Source organism: Trachurus trachurus (genome assembly GCF_905171665.1).
Source record: "Trachurus trachurus genome assembly, chromosome: 12".
NCBI classification, from domain to species: Eukaryota; Metazoa; Chordata; class Actinopteri; order Carangiformes; family Carangidae; genus Trachurus; species Trachurus trachurus.
Genome location: NC_139908.1, coordinates 1649594 through 1671561, shown reverse-complemented (window position 1 = coordinate 1671561; position 21968 = coordinate 1649594). Strand labels below are relative to the sequence as shown.

The following is a 21968-nucleotide window of genomic DNA, read 5'->3' as shown; positions in this document are numbered from 1 at the left end:
TTTTATCTGATGTATCTTATTCTAAGTACAAGAGTTTCTGCAGTGTAAGACCTTCTCTCCGTCACAAAATATAGGTCAACCTATGCAGCTGAGGTTTATGTTGAGTAATCGTTCCGTACATATGGTGCGGTTACATAACAGTATTTGGATTGCATCCCACCATGTTACTGGAGAAAAGTTTACAGCATGAATGCACGGTGACCCACATACTGTGAGAGGGGCACATTGTGTTCCTCAAAACGAACCAATCAGAGACACAGCTCTGCTCGGCCAAAACCGCAAAACCTACATCCACTGGAGGACGGACCGAGGTTTCATTTAACGGGTCACATACAGTAAGGAAAAAGAACAGATGGACTGGAGCTGCACCAGACATGTTAAACAATGCAGAAAAACCATCCTGCACTGCAAAAACTCACAATCTTACCAAGAAGATTTGTCCTATTTGTCGTCAAAATGTCATTTCTAGTCAAAACAAATCTAATTCTACCTAAAATGAGACTCATCACATAAAAAGCAGCTTGTTTTTAGACACTTTTTTACTTCTTTCAAGCAGATTTTCACTTGAAATAATCTGATAGTGGAGCAAGTTTTTCTTCCTTATTTCAAGCACAAAAAACCTGCTTTCACTGGCAGATTTTTCTACTTATTTCAAGTGAAAATCAGCTTGAAACAGTGAAAATGATCTAAAAACAAGTTCATTTTTAGGTGATGAGTCTTATTTTAAGTGGAAAGAGATTAGTTTTGACTAGAAATGAGACATTTTGACAAGAAATAAGACAAATATTCTTGGAAAGATTTTGAGTTTTTGCAGTGTGCCTAAAATGAGACTCATCACATTAAAAAGGAGCTTGTTTTTAGACACTTTTTTACTTCTTTCAAGCAGATTTCCACTTGAAATAAGTAGAAAAATCCGATAGTGGGGCAGATTTTTCCTCTTATTTCTAGTAAAAGTTAGTTTGAAACAAGTGAAAATGATCTAAAAACAAGTAAATTTTTAGGTGATGAGTGGAAAGAGATTAGTTTTGACTAGAAATTAGAGATTTTGACAAGAAATAAGACAAATATTCTTGGAAAGATTTTGAGTTTTTTGCAGCGTGTTGCTCAAACTGAGACTGAGACGAGCGTCTTGCAACGCGTCGGTCTGCAGGACAAAGTTTACTGATAGGAAAAAATACAATATGTCTGTGTGCGTGCATCATGTGAGGTGTGTGTGTGTGTGTGAGGTGTTTACCTGTAGACGTACGGCCCTCGCTGCTCCACCATGGGCTTCTCTCCCTTCAGGATCTCCTTGGGGTTGAGGACGTTGAAGAAGTAGACGGACATGTAGAAGGGGACGGGGACGTCCTTCCACATGGTGTAGGACAAGTCGTTCTTCGGGTCGATCACCGTGTTCTGACAGAAAACAAGAAAAACATCAATTACTGAATGATTTCACATTAAAAAAAACCCGTCTTCATGTTGCTCACACTGGCACACTGCAAAAACTCTACATCTTACCAAGAATATTTGTCTTATTTCTTGTCAAAATGTCTCGTTTCTAGTCAAAACTAATCTCTTTTCACTCAAAATAAGACTCGTCACCTAAAAATTTACTTGTTTTTAGATAATTTTCACTTGTTTCAAACACATTTTCACTTGAAATAAGTAGAAAAATCTGCCAGTGAAAGTAAGTTTTTTTTGTGTGCTTGTAATAAGAAAGAAAAACTTGCTCCACTATCAGATTTTTCTACTTATTTCAAGTGAAAATCAGCTTGAAAGAAGTAAAAAGTGTCTAAAAACAAGTTACTTTTTATTTGATGAGTCTTATTTTAAGTAGAATGAGATTGTTTTTACTAGAAATAAGACAAATATTCTTGGTAAGAGATTGAGTTTTTGCAGTGCAGGTCGATTCACCTACAAGTCTTTGGACCTGGAGAAGGAAACATCACGGAGCTTCTGAACTTTGACTCGTTTTATGTTAAATTCCTACGGCCTCAGATCAGTTTAATCCTCTGGGCCGTTGTTCAAAAGGTTTAATCTGGATCAAAACTATCCAGATTTTGATATCCTTTGTTTTTCATCCAGGATCATTTAATCTTTACTTTTATCCCAGTTCTTCAAAGCTCAGTTGGATCGGATCGAGTGTTTTAAAAGGAACCTGGTCTATCTGGTCTGGCTGTTTGAACAAATAAAAAAGCACATCTACAATAGCTACAGTACTCAATTGTGAATATTTTTTCCATGTGTTTCAAATTCAAACTTCATATTTCACTTAAATATCCAGTAGTTGGGGAAAAGTTCTTAATTTGTGGAATAATCAAAACTTATTCAGTTTATTATTAATATTATTAAGAATGTCAAAGAAAAACATTAAATCTTCATTCCCATTGATCAGCCTACAGTATCACTTCAGAGCTGATACTGATATAACTGAGTTAAATAAACAGATTTTTACATTAATAATTAATTCATAATAAAGTCGACATTTGAACAGTTTCATGCTGAGCTGCAGACGGAGTCACATGAATCCTGTAACTCACTAACCAGCTGCTCAGATTACACAGATTACACTATCTCATCATCACACTCTTTTTTCTTGATTTTCACGTTGCACCTTTGCACCTGCACCCGTCGACCTCATTCATCCATTCATTGATCCTTTCTCTGTGTGTCTTAGGAAATGGGGATATTATGGGATATAAAACACCAGGATGGAGAGATGCAGGAGAGAAGAGATTAGAAACCTCTGTTGTGGATGTTATCAATTGATTTATTCATATATTTCAACTTTTTTCATCATTATTGACAGTGTCATCATGCAAAAGTTTGGGTTTAAAATGTCTGTCAATGTGAACAGTTCATCAAGTGGAAGATGAAATGATCCAAAAGACATAAAGTTACACATGAAACACTCTTTTTTTCAATATTTTAATCCATATCAGTGTTTTATTTTAGTTTTCTACAGTTTCAGAGTGAAAAAGGGAAACAAACTTTTGCATGATGCTGTAAATAATGATAAATGACTTGTTGATCTCACTCCCTGATTAAAAAAAAAAGTTGAAATATATGAAATCAAATCAATCAATAAAATCAGCAACAGAGGCAGAAAATCTATGTTTTCTGTTGTTTCAGAGTCAGTAAAGTGTCTGCACTTTTCTTAAAAAGTCATTTTTTTTAGTCTTTTTAAGTAAATGAAGTATAGGCTTGAAATACAGCCGTTAGTTAGCAGTAGTAAACTTTATTATTTAGACTTCAGGTCCATTTAAAAGAAAGAAAGAAATCAATACAGCCTCATATTTACAGTCATTATTTCTCCACCGTGTTAATGAATGTCTTATCATTAGTTTGATGCAAACAGCAGCTGCAGGTATGTATTTCTCATTATACAGCCTGTTATTTCTTATTATAGCCTATATTATTTCTTATTTTACAGCACGTCTTATTTCTTACTATATATTATTTCATATTATAGGCCTATACTATTTCTTATTATAGCCTACTGCAAGTACCTTATTTCTTATTATAGGCCTATATTATTTCTTATTATCTACTGCAGGTATCCTTATTTCTCATGATATATTATTTCTTATTATAGGCCTACAGTATTTCTTATTATAGCCTACAGCAAGTTTTCTTATTATAGCCTAAATTAGTCTATTTCTTATCTACTGCAGGTAGCCTATCCTTATTTCTTATTATACTATTTCTTATTATAGGGCAGGTATGATATTCTGAGTATTAGTCTTTTATCATGTTGTTATCAGTTAATGTTTCTTGGCAGAGTTCACCTGACATTAAACCCTGAACTCAGCAACTTTAACTCTCAGATTTGACTCTACTACGCCTCTTCTTCTTCTTCCTCTTCTTCCTCCTCTTCCTCCTCTGTTCTTACCTTGACTATCTGGTCGTCGATGATGAGCGGACCCACGAAGGTGAGGACGGTCCCGAACACCACGGTGAGGAAGCCGACCACCGTGAACACCGCGGCCACTCTGGCTCTGTTCACCATGGCTGCTGACTGGCTGCTACTGGCTCTGGATCAGTGTGTTTACCTCCCGGGGCTGCGCGCTCTTCACGGCCGAGGACAGAGAGGTTTGGAGCGGGGAGAAGCTGCAGCAGCGGTCGGTGTGTGTCCGGTTGTCGGTGTGTGTCGGTGTGTGTGTGAGGCTCAGTGTGGCTCTGATCGATCTGTTATCGCAGGTTAACCTACATCTACATGTCATGTTGTCCCTGTATTTATACTCTGCAGGCTCCGCCCCCTCCCGCGCCGCGAAGCATTCTGGGAAATGTAGGCCTAGTTGACGCGCTCAGTCACGGACTTTGACAGGTTATATCAGCTGCTATAAGCCAACAAAACAAAACGTGTTCTCAGTTTTATAGCCTATTTAAAAATATAAAGTCCTGAATGACATAAAATATAAAATATGACTAAAAATATAAAAAGAACCCACTGATTTAGATGTATTCAGATTATAGCTGTGTTCATTTCAAGTTAAAGAAGCCCTATTTAAAAAGTAAAATGTGGCTTTATCTGTGTTAATTTAAACTTCTCTTTTTTTCTTTTATATTTTTTATGTTATGAATTTCTGTATTAGCTATCTTCTAATTTTGAAGACCACTGCAGTTTTTTTGTTTATTTTTTCCATAGGGGATGTATTTTCATAAACCGTTTTTGGCTTCCACCTCTCCTGCACAATGTTTAATTTCACTATTTTCATTGTTTATGCAGGTTATATAATGTGCAAATATAAAAGTAAAGTAGTAAGTAGCCTATTTAAAAACATAAAGTACTGGAACTACATGTGACTGAACCTATACCTATTTATTGTTTTTTTATATATTGTATTTTATTGTATTTGCTTGTTTGCACTGAAGGAGCTGCTCTAATTTCGTTATACGGAGTATAATGACAAATAAAGGCATTCTATTCTATTCTATATAAATATAAACTGATTTAGGTCCATTCAGATTATAGCTGTGTTAATCTAAAGTTAAAGTAATGTTTAAATAATCATAAAACACAAAATGACTGGATTTAAATTGCATTTGCAAAACACTAACAAACAGCAAACTCTTATTTACAATGATTTACATTAGCATGAGGCTGTTCTGTCACTATTAGATTATTAGGCTATATATTAGGCTGTATCTGTAGCCTCATTATTTGCATAAAAACCAATGAAAAGAACTTGAAAAGAACTTGAAAAGAAAGGTTTACAGGTAGCCCTCACATTTCACTTGTTTGTGCTTCATGGGCTCAGTAAATGTCCCAGTGTGAGTCCACAGGACACTGATCTCAGATCTGCTGCTGATCATTGACATGTAAAACTGTGACACTCTGACCTGAGTTTTACAGCTGCAGCATCAACCGGTGTCACACTGAGAGAAAGGAGCTTTTCCTTTTCTCTCTTTCTGCCCAAAGCAAAACAGAAGCAGCAGCTTCTTCCTCCTTTGATCCTCATCACCTCATCAACACAAACCTGCAGCTTCATTATTAATGAACTGTAGACATGGGTGCAGATCCCCCCCAATAAAAATACCCTCATTTATTCAAAATTGAACAAATGTATTTTCAGACTTAACATTCTTTACATTTTTGATTCACATCTAAAAAGAAATGATTGAAAAGGTGGAACATAATGCTTGACAAATATACTGTATTTCTGACTCCACATCCCATCTCTGGTCTCCTCCACTACGATGCAAATGAATTAGTAGTTTCTTACACAGACAGGCTTTAAAGAAACGACCCCCTCAATCTTAGGGCTTCATATTTTGATATTGATCCATATCAATTAATCATGCATAAAGTCCCATGAGAAAAGGGAGAGGGTGAGAAGAACTGGGGATCTGGGAAGGTCGGTGGGAGGTGAAAGATAAGAACATGAGTAGACATTACATGCCCGAGACCCTTTAACCCTCTATGGTACCATGTTGCCCTCAGGCAGCAACATACCACTTTCTGGCCTGTCACATCTCCACAATTCATCCCATTTAATGCTGTAATACTTTAAAAAAGAGAAGAGACCTTAGAGAACCAATAACAATGCTTTAATTTATCACATGACTTTCAAGAAGCCATACTGACTGAAACCCTTTTTTGCAGACTTTTTCAAAGGAAACAGGTTTGCCATTTTGCTCCACTAAAACGGTCTGAAAACATAGGCTACAGTAACTTCCTGGCCCTTTTTCATCTGGAAAAATATATATTTACACTAATAGATTAGTAAAGTTTAATTTTTAATAGTTCCATGCAATTTATTTACTTATTAAATAATGGAAACTTGTTAAAATGCACCTGTTGCCCCAAAGCAACAACGTACCATTATAGAAAATTGCAGTGTTGCCTTGAGGCGACAGTGGACCATTATGGAATCAATATTGCATTATGAGACTATGGTAGTGTGTGTTTAGGTGTAAATATAATGTTCAAAAACATATAATTCATCATAATTTTGTTTTTTATCCTTAAATAAATTAGATTTTGGATGCAGTAAAGTAAACATCAGGCTATTATGATGATGATGATGATGATGAGGAAGATGAGGATGAGGCCAGTGAAGGTGAAAGTCAACAGAGACTGGTGTTTCTAATACAGTATATGACGAACCGTAATGGTACAATGTTGCTACAGGCAACAAATCCCAGAAACTTCCAAAAATAAATAATTTTTAAAAATGTCTTTAGATTATGTTTATTTAGTCTATTTTGAGACATAAAAACACTCCAAACATTTTTTTCCCCATAATGCAGCGTACCGTAGAGGGTTAAATTATGATTTACTACTATAACAGCAGTGATACGGCTGTTGGCTGTTTAGGACAAATAAACAAGAAAGGTAAGCACATCAAATGAGTCCCTTTTGAATGATATGCTGAGCCTCTACCAAGCTGTGATTTATGGCGGCATGGTAGGAGTTACATATGGACAAAAAGAAAAAAGAAAAAATCACTTTTGTGTCCCCCACCCAATTCTGACATCGGGTCTGCCCCCCTGACTGTAGAAACTTTTAGTGACTTACCTTAGTGATCTGGTCCGTCATCACGGCCGGACCCACAAACAGCAGCACGGCCCCGAACAGCGCGGTCAGACCACCTGCCACCACGAAGCCCAGCGCCACCTGGGACCTGCTGATGCGCATGGTGCAGCTGAGGAAGAGGAGGAGGAGGAGGAGGAGGAGGAGGGTAGTGATGAAGATGAAGAGTTGTAGTCTGATCGGAGAGGGTAAAAACTTTGCAGTCGCCTCTGAGTCCGAGTCCGAGTTCTGCAGAGCCGAGCCCGTTGCACCGGGAGGAGGCTGTTTATACCGGACAGCTGGCCCCGCCCACTCACACACACACACACACACACACACACACACACACACACACACACACACACACACACACACACACACACACACACACACACACACACACACACACACTTCTGTGGCTTTCCCCCCCAAATCCATGCAAATTATTGTGCAGTCACACTGGAGTCAGATGACAACAGCTGCACTACACACATCAGACCAACACACACTCACACTGCTGCTTCTGTCTGAGGATGATGATGATGATGATGATGATGATGGACACCTGAGGTGACGTCACCTATCAGCTGACACCTTGCAGAGCTGAAGGTTAATATCATGTTTACTCCTTTACATTAAAGGGATAGTAGCATTTTTTTAAAGTGGGGTTGTATGATCTCCAAATAGCCCCTAAGTACTTTAATTGCAGTAGAAGACTCTCTGCACTCCTCCCGTTAGCAACGCCAGCCCATAATAGCCCTGCCCAGAGATTTACAACATACAGTGTTGTGAACAGACCCAAAGAAACGGCCTATTTTCACGGCCTAAAAGAGGTTTTACCTGAAAAAAAATACACAGTTCCATTGTTCACTATAATATAATTTTTTCCAGCCCTTCAAAGTGCAGGAAAAACACAGTTTTTATTTGGACCTAACCAACTCACGTATCCCTCCGCCCAGGGTTAGCGCCCGCCGATCAGCAGTTGGTAAAACCTCTTTTAGGCCGTGAAAATAGGCCGTTTCTTTGGGTCTGTTCACAACACTGTATGTTGTAAATCTCTGGGCAGGGCTATTATGGGCTGGCGTTGCTAACGGGAGGAGTGCAGAGAGTCTTCTACTGCAATTAAAGTACTTAGGGGCTATTTGGAGATCATACAACCACACTTTAAAAAAATGATACTATCCCTTTAAGGCGAGACACAGTTGTTTCATGCACTGGTCAATTTTGAGATTTTGGGCTGTTTTTCTTCCTTAACATGTCTTCTCTTTCAGAAAAGTCAAAAGAAATGGTAGTGTGGTATATTGATGTGTTGATGAAAAGAAGGAATCACCGCTGACACGTCTTTTCTCGCATTCAAAAAAAGTTTATTACAAGAAGAAGAACAGTGTCAAATGGTGCCAATATGAGATCTCTCTCTCTCTCTCTTGGCCTAAAGCTCTACACTGCAAAAACTCAAAATCTTACCAAGAATATTTGTCTTATTTCTCGTCAAAATGTCTCATTTCTAGTCAAAACAAATCTCATTCTACTTAAAATAAGACTCATCACATAAAAAGTAGCTTGTTTTTAGACACTTTTTACTTCTTTCAAGCAGATTTTCACTAGAAATAATGTGATAGTGGAGCAAGTTTTTTTTCTTATTACAAGCACAAAAAACTTGCTTTCACTGGCAGATTTTTCTACTTATTTCAAGTGAAAATTAGTTTGAAACAAGTGAAAATGATCTAAAAACAAGTTAATTTTTAGGTGATGAGTCTCATTTTAAGTGGAAAGAGGTTAGTTTTGACTAGAAATGAGACATTTTGACAAGAAATAAGACAAATATTCTTGGAAAGATTTGGGGTTTTTGCAGTGTAACCCTTATATAAACTCCACCTTTTTCCCAATATAAGGATATGTCTGTCCAAGATGGTCAGTCAAGGACAGAATCTAAAAACAGAATCTAACCTTTGCCTTCTGACATTTAACCTCTTGACCAAGCTGACTTAAACATAGATACAGTGTCCAGTATCCCCCAAAAACTATGACCCACAGAGATGGGTAGATGACAAGAAACACATTTCTCAGGATACATTCCACACTACTGCTAGACACCTAATCTAAACATCTTGTTGTAAATGTATAAATGTGCCTTTCTCTCTTGTAACATCTGAATTTATTTATATTTATTCCATTTAACTATAAACTGTTACTTATCACAAATGAAGTTGTTATCCAAATGGTGACTGACTTCTGACATATCCCTTAACTTTTAGGCTAAGAAAACACCATGAAGAACATAAGATAATTCAAGATATTAAAGCAAAAATGTTCAGGTGGATAATACACTGCAGTAGAAAATCCACACAAAAGGGATAGTTCACCCAAAATTCAAATTTCCCTCATTATCTCCTCCCCCTCATTTTTTTCGGAACAAAATATGAAGAGTTCATTTGCAAAAGCAGATAACAAAATATATATATATATATATATTATTTACACCAGGTGATATCAGTCTTTGACCAAGGAGATGAGAAGTAACAAAACAGACGTATCTATAAAAAAAAAGAAAAAAGAGAAAAAAAAGCTTCATTGAAAATAACAACACGCCCATTGCAAATGAACTCTTCATATATTTTTTATTCAATTTTGTAAATAACTGGATATACTCTTGAAATCATTTGGCACATTACTGTACAGAATGTCTTTATCTCTCTATATGTTTGTTCTATACCTTGTAAGCTCAATACAATACTAACTAGATTTACCATTTATGGGATGAATAAACAGTTTATGTCTCACTTTGGTCCATCATCAGAACTGGAACTAATTAATGTTTGGGTCTGATATCTTAGGGATAACTGATCAATTGTCTGATGTTCCTCATGTAAAAACACTTTTTATTTAACTTTTGTTATTTTTTACAACTGTTCCGTCAAAAATGGTTCAAACTCTTGTGACAAATCTGAAGTGGAGGCTCAACAATTCACTGTTTAACAAAAAATAACTACTCACTTTTCAAAATAAAAGCTTTCAAAATAAAGCACTGCAGGAAAAACTCTTGGAAAATGTAAAAAGAAAAAAAGGAAAAACGACTAAAAGCCTCAAATGAATGATGAATGAACAGAACAACAACATTATTTTGTTGACTCATCCGATCAGGAGATGAACCAATCAGACGCTCGCGGCCTCGTGTGATGCCGGAGGGTAAAAAACGTAAAGACGCCACGAGTTTCCATAAATAAAACAGAATATAGACTGACTGTAGTCACGACGACCACCATGAAGCACATTAAGACTGTCAGAGTTAAAGTCCGTGTCTCCACTGATCTGATCGATGGCGAGTTTGTGACGGAAAAAACTTAGAAAGTCGTTAAAATGGAAACGTGTGGTGAAAAAAATGTAAAGAATTTTTTTTCTTACTCAAAATTGAAATTCCACTTGAACTCATGTTTCTACTGCAGTTTTATACAAAATATGTTTATTTTAATTAAATAAAAGTGGATGAAACATAACTGTAAGATTAAGTTTGTTTTCCTGGCTCCTGGGGGCCAACACTACAGACAGGGGCCACAATTTAAAGGCATAGTTCAACATTTTTTGGCAAATTGGCCCATTGCCTTAATCCATATACTGTAGTCATAGCAGTAGGTTTGTTACCTTTAATTGAGTTGTTTTAGAGGTAAATACAGAGACTGATGATGAAAAACTGTCCCTGAAGGCAACGTGCATCAGAGGTTTTGCATGAATTTCCCTCTAAAACAACTCTGTGTGGTAACGTTGTGTTATTATCTCATAGCGTGGTGAATGTGCAGCTCACAACTTGTCCACCAGAGCGTTGTGGAGTTGTTGGATTGTGTATTTGATGAGTTTGATGAGGGAAACCAAGAAATCCCATAATGAGCCTCCGTAGCGTAGCTCTGAGCAGCTCGCGGCTCTGCTCCGCCGTTCTAAAAATAGCTTGCACCGACAATTAAAGGTAACGAACCTACTGCTATGACTATAGGGATTATGGCAATGGGCTATTTTGCCAAAATATTGAACTATCCCTTTAAATACAAAAAGGAAAAAATAGGAAAGTGTTGAACATCTCATATCATTTTTTATAATTCACGTGTTTCCTTCCACTTGTTTTTGCGCATTAAGCAGATAAATGTAAAAAAATAAGAAGCTTTTCCGTGTGTTGTGTTGTGTTGTGTTGTGTTGTGTTGTGTTGTGTTGTGTTGTGTTGTGTTGTGTTGCGGTCGATCTGCAGGTGTCGACCTCACCTCTTTGTGACACACTGAGTTTCCAACATGTCAAGTTTTTAAGATTAAAATAATCAGAGAGAGGAGATTTATCACAAACAAGGACATCGACACATTTCCACTTATTGTCTCCATCAGAGATACAGAGAGGAGGAGGATGTGAGATGGTGTGTGTGGATCATTAAGTGTCTGTTTGTGTGTGTGTGTTGAGTTCAGACTGACAACATGTTTTGATCAATGTCAAATGAGACAAAAAGTTATTTTTTAACAAAATAAAGGAATTATAGAAAATGACCAAGTCAGGATAACGATTTTATCACCACATCTATGAAGAAATCCGTACTAATACTTGACAAATTAACATTAATCATAGTTTATTGTATGTTTTGTCTGTTTTTGGTAAATAAATTTGTCTCAAATATGAGTGTAAGGAGAAAGTCTGTGACTATAACTGTACAAAAACATACAAAAAGAAGTTTAAAACTAGGTTTATGAGGCCAAACATGATGTTACCATGTGTTATTATAGAATATAAGAGCTAAACCAGGATCTTAAAGAGTGTTTCCTGTTTGTGTCTGAAGAACCGTGGAGATTTGACCAATTAGACGGATTTAAAATGTAAAATCACAATTTTCATACATTATAAATAAGGACAGGAGGGTCATTCCTACTATCCGGTGCCATTTGAGTCCCCATGACATAATATGGTAGGCTATATTTTGTGTAAAAATAGACTTATACTACTTTTTAAAAGCTTATTTTACATTGTTAACCCTCCTCTACCATATCCCAGACTGTTTATTTTAGTAAAGAAATCATCACAACAAGGACAAAGTGTTAGTTTCTCTAGTGTAATGGGATAGTAATGTCTTTCTGGGATGTTTCAGAGTTGGGCTATCTGAGGTGAGTGGCTACATGCAGAAACACAAAGTTTATACTGTTTCTACTCTACACTATATGAGTTCAGTGGTGTCTCTAAGGATTCCAGTCATGTACCACAGATATCTGATTGTTTTCTGAGGGTTTGTTGTGGTTGAAAGAATTGTCCCCATGGGTTAGCGTTGTGGCTATCGCTAGCGCCGGGTAGCCATGGTGTAATTCTGGTATACCTGTATAACGGAGTTAAAAGGTACTTTGATTCCACTTGCCATAAAAACTCACCACACAACACAAAAACTTGTTTGTCCTATGGTAATTAAATGCGGCACGCCTGTGGATTAGGGTTGTGCACCCCGGGGGGTAGCGGGTAGCACCAGTCGGACGATGCTACTTCCCTGGTAGGTGCACAAGCTACGAGCTCTGCCATTGTTTCATGTTAATTACTTCAATTTCAATACTAAGGGTGGTTTAAGTTGTATTTCTTAAGCATATAGCTCCCGAGTGGTCGAGCACGTCCTTTTTCATAAAAAGTTGACAGTGTTTTTCTCTTGTTTTTGGTTACAAAATGGCTAGGGTAACACGTGTTAGCTAACCTGCACTTTCTTTTCATTTTACACTTTTCAGCCGTGTAGCTATGTATGTGTGTGTGTGTGAGAGATAAGTAGAACTGGACTGACTGTAATGTTGATTCCTCTGCCAGGTCAGTCCATGTGAAAAATAAACGGCGAGGTTGCCAACGGTGAAGGTCTGCCTCATAGGCTATATGTTAAAACTACACAACGCAATGATGAATAGTACCAAAACCGCTACACCTGCATCAATTTTAGTCACGTTTTTTTGCTTTTGACCATCAGGACAACGATTTAGGGGTCAAAAATGACCCAAATTCTCCTTTAAGGTGGAAAGATGTGAGTGAACTGTCTCTGGTCCCCTGCAGACTCATCAGTCTCCTCTGTGGAAGTTGATTGTCATGAATGAGTCTAAAGTGTCATCATAAGCTGGTTTATTGCAGCCAGGTGTCTCATACACACACACACACACACACACACACACACACACACACACACACACACACACACACACACACACACACACACACAGAGGAAAGAGTGGGAGCAGGCCGAGTCGTGTCTGAGGGCTAACACATGAAGAGCAGCAGAGGAAACAAAGACGCCGTCCGAGCGGAGAGACGACGGAGAGGAGGAGGCGTTCAAGGTCTCTGGCTCGGGATAGGAATTAGGAAGCTTTTCATTTCATTTCTGGACGTGAGTGAAGAAGGAAACAGGATTGGGTGTTGTTCACCCGTTGTTTGATTTCCCCAAATAACAGATTGATGCGTGGCATCGGCCGGAGGAGGGAAGCGAGCCGAGGTCGGTCTCGATGTGCACGGATCAGGTCTGCAGGGCCGAATAAAGAAAGAAAGGAGAGAGAAAGGCTCTTACATTTATTTTCTTATTTATTTGTTCCTCTTCCTGTTTTTAACCTGTGTGTGTGTGTGTGTGTTTGTGTTTTTCACAGTCTGCTGCTCCGGGGTTACCTGCGTTCACGGGACCAGAGACAATAAGACAGCGGGAAGAAACCAATCTCACTAATACACAAACTTATAAACACAAGAGGGAAATCAACAGGTTGAAACAGGAAGGAAAGGTAAACTAGAACCAGAATACAACTTAATAACATATTAATAATAATAATGATGATATATGATGATGATAATAATCTTTAGACTGATGCTCATGGTCGACAGGTGGAAGTGTCCATATTTGGTTTCTACATCTCAGCCTCGTGTTGCGACGCGGCGCCCCCTACAGGAGCTCTGAGAAAACAACTCTGATCAGCTGTTGCTCTTTTATATGTGAGCACATTTTTATTAGTATGACTTTATTTTATCAAAGGAAAGCGCCTGAGATGAACCGTGTCATTTTCAAAGGGGTCCTTATTACCAAATTACAAAAATACAAAAGAAAGAAAAAAGAGTTCAGTCATCAGTAAAACAAAATCATAATAAAGTGTGAACACAAAATAGAGACGACCATTCACACTTCTACGCCCCCACACCAGCAAATATTACACGTCAAAAGAAATCAAAGAAAAAACCCTCTGCAATAACACAAATAACACAAAACACATATGCACAAAAATCATGTAAAAATGATTCTCGGCTCCATGAACTGTTAAAGGTCCAGTGTGTAATTTTAGTCGAGGTTTATTGGTAAAATCTGAATATACTGACTATATTAGTGTGACAGCTGTTGTCTGGCCTTCCCTGAGTGGGTTTCGAACAGCACGTCTTTTATGGGGGAGTGAGTTTAACTTCAGTACCGCTAACCGCCACACGCTGTCACTTCTCCTCACTGGAACCTCTGTGTACTGTGACTATACCCGCGGACCTCCGTTACATTAGTATAAGTGTATAATCGCTGTAAAATAAAATCTGTTTTCGTAGCCCTATGTGACCGATGTTGTTCTGGGGTTTCGCCAAGAGGTCATTCACCTCTCGACGATGCTAACCGTTCGCCAAGAGGTCACGGGGTACCAGTGAGGAGAAGTGACAGCGTGTGGCGGTTAGCGGTACTGAAGTTAAACTCACTCACCCATAAAAGACGTGCTAACCCACTTGCCAAGTGGTCATGGACCTCTTGGTGAAGCGGTTAGCATCGTCGCCCTGGTAGTCCCAGTCCTGGTAAACTAGTTGTTTTGTCCTCGGAGGCCACCATCACTTTGCAGACGGGAGGGGGGAGTGAGCACTGTGATCTAGAATCTGAACGCTGGATGTCACGGTTTTATCAACATTTTACACACTGGACCTTTAAAGGGGACATATAATGGAAACATCACATTTTAAAGCCTCTTTAACGTATATTTAGGTCTTTGTTTTGCCTTCCAGCCCCAAAATGCAAGAATTGACCAAAATAAATCTGTAATTTCCAGGCTGCCTATAGGTTGAAATCCATGTGGTTTTACGAGCTGTTCCCTCAGATGTCTTCCAGTGATGTAACTAGGATTCGAATTTGCATAACCCCACCCCTACCTGGTACCGGTAGAAGCAGGCGGGGCAAACAGTGGCTCATTAGCATTTAAAGGGACAGGCGCTGAAACCAGCCGTTCTGAACAGGGCTGTTTAGAGAGGATGAAAAGAGCTGTGGTGTTTGATCCTTGGAGGATTTTGACGAAAGCATGTGACAGACATGTCTTTAAGACATCTGGGAACTATTTTAATTTGTGGAAAAGTGCCAGAATATGTCTCCTTTAAAAGACCTTATAGGTTTGTTTCACAGCTGCTGCTCTGACTCCGTCCACAGATCCACTTCTCGTTCCGAGAACTGAAGTTTCCTCGGAGGTCGAGCGAGTTGTCCATCAAACAGGAAGCTGTTGTTGTTGTTTTATTAGTTTAGTTCAGGTTATTTGACTAGCATTTAACCCCCTCACCCCTAACAAATGAGATTCACTCCCAATATCAACAGAATACAATGAGGGACGAAGCTAATAGAAAAGGTGTCGGCTGAAGCTCATGTTTATTTTGCCGCCTACAGAAAAAGAAGAACATCTTCAACTCCACGGTCTGAGTTACAGAACAAACAAACATTCAGCTTCCATCTTATAAAAGTCGGTTTCACGCTTCTTCTTCACACCCGACGCTGACGTCCACAAACATACGTCACACACAACGTCACCGGTCGGTCCGTGCACGTGTCCCTCAGAACCCCAAACTTGAAGTTTATCTCACAGCTCGGTCTGGACACAGTGAGGTTGTTCTGGGTTTGATTCCCCGCGGCGCCCGAGGCCGCTCTGCATCCGCCGCCGCTACCGCTCAGACACACGGACGTCAGGGTTGAGTCACTCTGAATGTGTGTGTGTTTGTGTGTGTGTGTGTGTGTGTGTGTGTGTGTGTGTGTGTGTGTGTGTGTGTGTGTGTGTGTGTGTGTGTGTCAGCTCTGATCTATCCTGATTGGACCTGGACTAAATCATGCAGGAAACAACCACCAAACCAAAAATCTATTTAACAAATGGAGAGTATTAAAGTTTGCTGACTTAGTAAAACTTAAAACTGCACAGATAATATACAAAGCCAAGAAAAATGTAGGCTACTCCCTAATAATATTCAAAAAATGTTCAATGAAAGAGAGGGGAGATAGTATATGAGCTAAGAGAATAAATCCTACATTAAAAAACATGTGTATCTCTGTGACGGGAGTAAAACTGCGGAATATCTTAGAGGATCTCAAACAAAGCAAAAACATAACACAGTTTAGAAATAGATTAAAACATAGTAGCTATGATAGAAAGCTATAAACAGGATTGATTAATTGGGTGTTGGTTGCAACTGTAATACTTTTAAATTCTTTATTTATTTAATTTTTTGGCTTACTGAAATAATGAATTAAAGGGTAGGTATAGGCATTTACAAGCTAGATAGCTCCAGCCTGCACCTTTTCTATCTACTTATGAACTAGTTGAACTAATGATGGTTTTATATCCTGACAAGCCAGACTATATCATGAACATGTCTAGTGTGTCATCGACCGGTAGACCTCGGCTCAGTCCAGGGGGCGGGATGAAGGCTGTCTTTCAAACTGCCTCTGCACCAATAGGGTAGCGCTACGACCAATCAGAGCAAAGAGCAGGATGACGTCAGTAGATTAAACTTTTCCCATATCCCGTCGGCAAAACACCAAATCCATCCTTCTTCTAAATGAACGACTTCAGTTCAGTTTCCTGCTCAACTTTTAAAGGGATAGTTCAACATTTTTGAAAATTGGCCCATCGCCATGATCCCCCTAGTAATAGCAGTAGGTTCGTTACCTTTAATTGTTGGTCCAAGCTGCTTTTAGATCGGGGGAGAAGAATACCGAGCGGCGCAGCTACACTACGGAGGCTAATGGAATTTCTTGGTTTTGCTCATCAAACTCAGCAAATACACAACCAAAAAACTCAAAAACGCTGTGGTGGACAAGTTGTGACCTGCACATTCACCACGCTATGAGATAATAGCGGAAAGTTAAGAGAAGTGAAGCAAATACTCGGAACTACTTTCTTCAGTGAACCACTGGTCGGAGGGACACAGTGTGCGCACCTCAGCCAGTGCCGTAGTATACGGACGTATCTGCAGTAAACAGGCGCTTTTGAAATCACTCCGCCGAGCAGCCGTCTAGAGTGTAAAGTCCGACTTTGCCTCTAAAACAACTCCATCTCGCAACTTTCCGCTATTATCTCATAGCGTGGTGAATGTGCAGGTCACAACTTGTCCACCACAGCGTTTTTGAGTTTTTTGGTTGTGTATTTGCTGAGTTTGATGAGCAAAACCAAGAAATTCCATTAGCCTCCGTAGTGTAGCTGCGCCGCTCGGTATTCTTCTCCCCCGATCTAAAAGCAGCTTGGACCAACAATTAAAGGTAACGAACCTACTGCTATTACTAGGGGGATCATGGCGATGGGCCAATTTTCAAAAATGTTGAACTATCCCTTTAAAGAAAATGACAAGTTTAATTCTTTCAAAGTTGATGCCAACGCCGATTCAAACCATTCCTTTTACCAAAGCCATCGTCTTGTCATGTTTTTCACCGTCGCAAGTATGTCGTCATGGCGTTAAGCCGCCCAACGACTCTCTAAACAGATCGAGCGCTGTGATTGGTCAACACAAACGGTGTTCGAGACTCAAAAAGTTCCTATGGCTCGTTTCTAGACCCACATCTACGGAGCAGATAGATTTGCTGCCGCTAGGGGGCAGATAGATTTCTAGGCTAATGGTATTATGGAAGGTTGACTGACTGTGATTGATGCTCAACTGTAAATAATTTTGTGTAAAAGATCAAATAACCTAAACTAAACTACCACCGTGGATCTGTCCAGTATCAGTGACGGCGGTGGCGTTGGCGCCGATTCCCTCTGGGCGATGATCACGCTGTTGTGTAATGGTGCACTGCAAAAACTCAAAATCTTTCCAAGAATATTTGTCTTATTTCTTGTCAAAATGTCTCGTTTCTAGTCAAAACTAATCTCTTTCCACTTAAAATAAGACTCATCACCTAAAAATGAACTTGTTTTTAGATCATTTTCACTTGTTTCAAACAAATTTTCACTTGAAATAAGTAGAAAAATCTGCCAGTGAAAGTAAGTTTTTTGTGCTTGTAATAAGAAAGAAAAACTTGCTCCACTATCAGATTTTTCTACTTATTCCAAGTGAAAATTTGCTTGAAAGAAGTAAAAAGTGTTTAAAAACAAGCTGCTTTTTAATGTGACGAGTCTTATTTTAAGTATAATGAGATTTGTTTTGACTAGAAATGACATTTTGATGAGAAATAAGACAAATATTCTTGGTAAGATTTAGATTTTTTGCAGTGTAGGCTACTTCTGCTTTAAAGGGTAGTAGGCATTTGCACCTTGTTGTCGATCTATTTATGAACTAGTTGAACTAATGATGGTTTTATGGAAGGATGACTGACTGTGATTGATGCTCAACTGTTAAAAATTTGTGTAAAAGATCAAATAGACCGTGGATACGTCCTGTAGCAGCGACGGTGGCGGTGTCTCAGTCTGGACCCGAGGCGCTCATCATCACGCTGTTGTGTAACCGTGGACCCTCAGACCCTCAGACCCTCAGAGTGAGCGTGAGGCCTCGGCGCTGGATAAAGCCGCCTGTGTGCGGCCGCAGCGGCTCGTGAGATGTTTTAAGTCACTAAAAACCACCGGTTGATATTTTGGACTTTGTTCATGGACGTGGTGGATTTGGGCGATGAAGGAATCCTCTCTTCTCCGGCGCCGCTCATGATCCTTCATTCATATCAGACTAACGGACCGGACCACCACAGCTGCTCATCTGACTGCTGTGAAATCATCTCAGGCCTACACACACACACACACACACACACACACACACACACACACACACACACACACACACACACACACACACACACACACGTTTGTATGGCTATGTGTGTGAGGACACTCATTGACATAATTGGATTGGATAATCTTTGTACTTTATTGGCCCAAAGGGAAATTAGTTTTGGGCTCAATACATACGAGACCTTCATACAAAATACTTTCACACACCTACAACCTGGAACACTCTGCACAATCATTTGAAACTTACCTCACACTGCAAAAACTCTACATCTTTCCAAGAATATTTGTCTTATTTCTTGTCAAAATGTCTAATTTCTAGTCCAAACTAAACTCTTTCCACTTAAAATAAGACTCATCACCTAAAAATTAACTTGTTTTTAGATCATTTTCACTTGTTTCAAACTAATTTTCACTTGAAATAAGTAGAAAAATCTGCCAGTGAAAGCAAGTTTTTGTGCTTGTAATAAGAAAGAAAAACTTGATCCACTGTCAGATTTTTCTACTTATTTCAAGTGAAAATCTGCTTGAAAGAAGTAAAAAGTGTCTAAAAACAAGCTGCTTTTAATGTGATGAGTCTTATTTGAAGTAGAATTAGATTTGTTTTGACTAGAAATGACATTTTGACTAGAAATAAGACAGATATTCTTGGTAAGATTTCGAGTTTTTGCAGTGCACTTTTATCAACGGGACAATTTAAAGCCATAACAAATCTTATTTGACCTCTAACTGCTCCTGCTTTTAACTACGTTTCAATTCACCCTATAGTCACCTTCAATGTCTGGTATTCTGTTCTGTTTTTGTATGTTTCAAATGTCTTGTCTTCTGTCCTTGTGTGTTTTGTGTTTCATCTCGGCTATATTGTAAATGAGTTTACTCCTCAATATATCTCTGAGTTTAAATAAAGGTTATGAAATGAAATGAAATGACTTTCACACATTTAACACACATTCAAAATTCTGGGCCCCCTTAAAGAATACTAAAGTGGGCCCCTCCCCCTAACTTTTCCTTTTTTTTTCTTAGACTACGTATTTATTATCGTTTTTTATTTAGCCTACTTTGTTTTGATGCTAATGCAGCATTACACTGCAAAAACTCAAGTATCTTAGCAAGAATATTTGTCTTATTTCTAGTCAAAATGTCATTTCTAGTCAAAACAAATCTCATTCTACTTAAAATAAGACTCATCACATTAAAAGTAGCTTGTTTTTAGACACTTTTTACTTCTTTCAAGCAGATTTTCACTTGGAATAAGTAGAAAAAATCTGATAGTGGAGCAAGTTTTTCTTCCTTATTACAAGCACAAAAAACTTACTTTCACTGGCAGATTTTTCTATTTATTGTGAATTTAAGTGAAAATGATCTAAAAACAAGTTAATTTTTAGGTGATGAGTCTTATTTTAAGTGGAAAGAGATTAGTTTTGACTAGAAATGAGACATTTGGACAAGAAATAAGACAAATATTCTCAGAAAGATGTTGAGTTTTTACAGTGTACTATGAGTATTAGTCAGGGTCTTATGCAGAATAAATCAGTCATACAAAGATTAGACTACTGGGGTTTTTTATGGGCCCCACTGGGCGCTGGGCCCCTAGAGTTATCATCACCTTTCTCCCCTATACAACGGCCCTGGTGCCTTAATGGCGGAAGGGATAAATGAGTTCCTATATCTATTCAGTCGACTTTTTGGAACTCTGAGCCTTAGGGCAGCACATCGAATCCTGGGTTGAGGATCTTTTCTGTTTCTCTGAGCAGTGATTTCTCATATAGCAGCTTAAGATAGTTCTGCTCCTCCCTCCCTATGATACGATCATATAATGTAGCCCCTTACCCTATAACCTTAACCATCCAAAACAAATGCCTAACCTTAACCATGACTCTACACACACACACACACACACACACACACACTCTCAGTCTGCTCACATGTTTTCCTTCCTTTGTGCTGACGGACACTTTCAGAAAAAGGGAGAAAAAAGGAAGTTTGAACCAGAAGCTTTTTAAGCTTCCTCACACACGATGTCATGACTCAAAGTGTGTGTGTGTGTGTGTGTGTGTGTGTGTGTGTGTGTGTGTCACGAGTCTGAAAGAAATTAAAACGATGTTCAACCTTTATCGACACTGAGCCGGCGACAAGGTGACGCCACAGTTCATGTGTCATTGATAAAAACAGCTGCATCGAACCAACAAGGTTTAACTTTTTAGTTCTGTTGCAACAAAAGCTTTTGGTTATAAAATTGGCCCATCACCATAATCCCTATAGTCATAGCAGTAGGTTCGTTACCTTTAATTGTCGGTGCAAGCTATTTTTAGAACGGCGGAGCAGAGCCGTGAGCTGCTCAGAGCTACGCTACGGAGGCTCATTATGGGATTTCTTGGTTTCCCTCATCAAACTCATCAAATACACAATCCAACAACTCCACAACGCTCTGGTGGACAAGTTGTGAGCTGCACATTCACCACGCTATGAGATAATAACACAACGTTACCACACAGAGTTGTTATTGAGGGAAATACAGAGACGTGCATCAGTGGTTTTGCATGAATTTACCTGGATGGTGGACCAAACTGATGGTAAAAAGCCTTTATTCACACGTCTATTCATTCAGTTCATGCTGTGTGTGAAGGAGCAGCGTTTGAGCGTTGTGGCCGAGTCGATCCAAACCAGTCAGATGTTGGCATGTCGCCTCGTGTCTTTCTGGAAATCCCAGGTCAAATATCAAAGGTCAAACACAGCTTTCACTTTGGCCTCATTTTCAGATGTCACACAGAGACTGTGACACAATTTCACACAGATGATGGATGATGATGAATGATCTGTAGGTCGGTTCTCTTCTCAGTCATGAAACCTTTGACTGAATTTAGTGAGTCACCCATGTTCAACTTTTAAACCACTTTTTTTGTCCTTTAAAAGGGGTAGTTCAACATTTTGTCAAATTGGTCCATTGCCATAATCCCTATAGTCATAGCAGTAGGTTCGTTACCTTTAATTGTCGGTGCAAGCTATTTTTACAACGGCGG

At 38.8% G+C, this 21968-nt stretch overlaps 1 protein-coding gene across 2 annotated transcripts in view; it reads right to left on the bottom strand.

The window, feature by feature from the left end:
* scarb1 (scavenger receptor class B, member 1) overlaps positions 1-7161 on the bottom strand; it is a 42514-nt gene extending 35353 nt beyond the window's left edge. Inside the window, exons 1-2 of one of the 2 annotated variants that reach the window (XM_083983637.1) lie at positions 7004-7161; positions 1235-1395 (exon numbers count right to left, since the gene is read on the bottom strand). In XM_083983637.1, the coding sequence (XP_083839763.1) occupies positions 1235-1395; positions 7004-7123 (281 nt within the window). In that variant the 5' untranslated portion in view covers positions 7124-7161. Of the gene's footprint in view, positions 1-1234; positions 1396-3874; positions 4183-7003 lie in introns of those variants that run through there. The other variant, XM_083983638.1, reaches the window with a different exon arrangement.
* Between the last annotated feature and the right edge of the window lie 14807 nt (positions 7162-21968).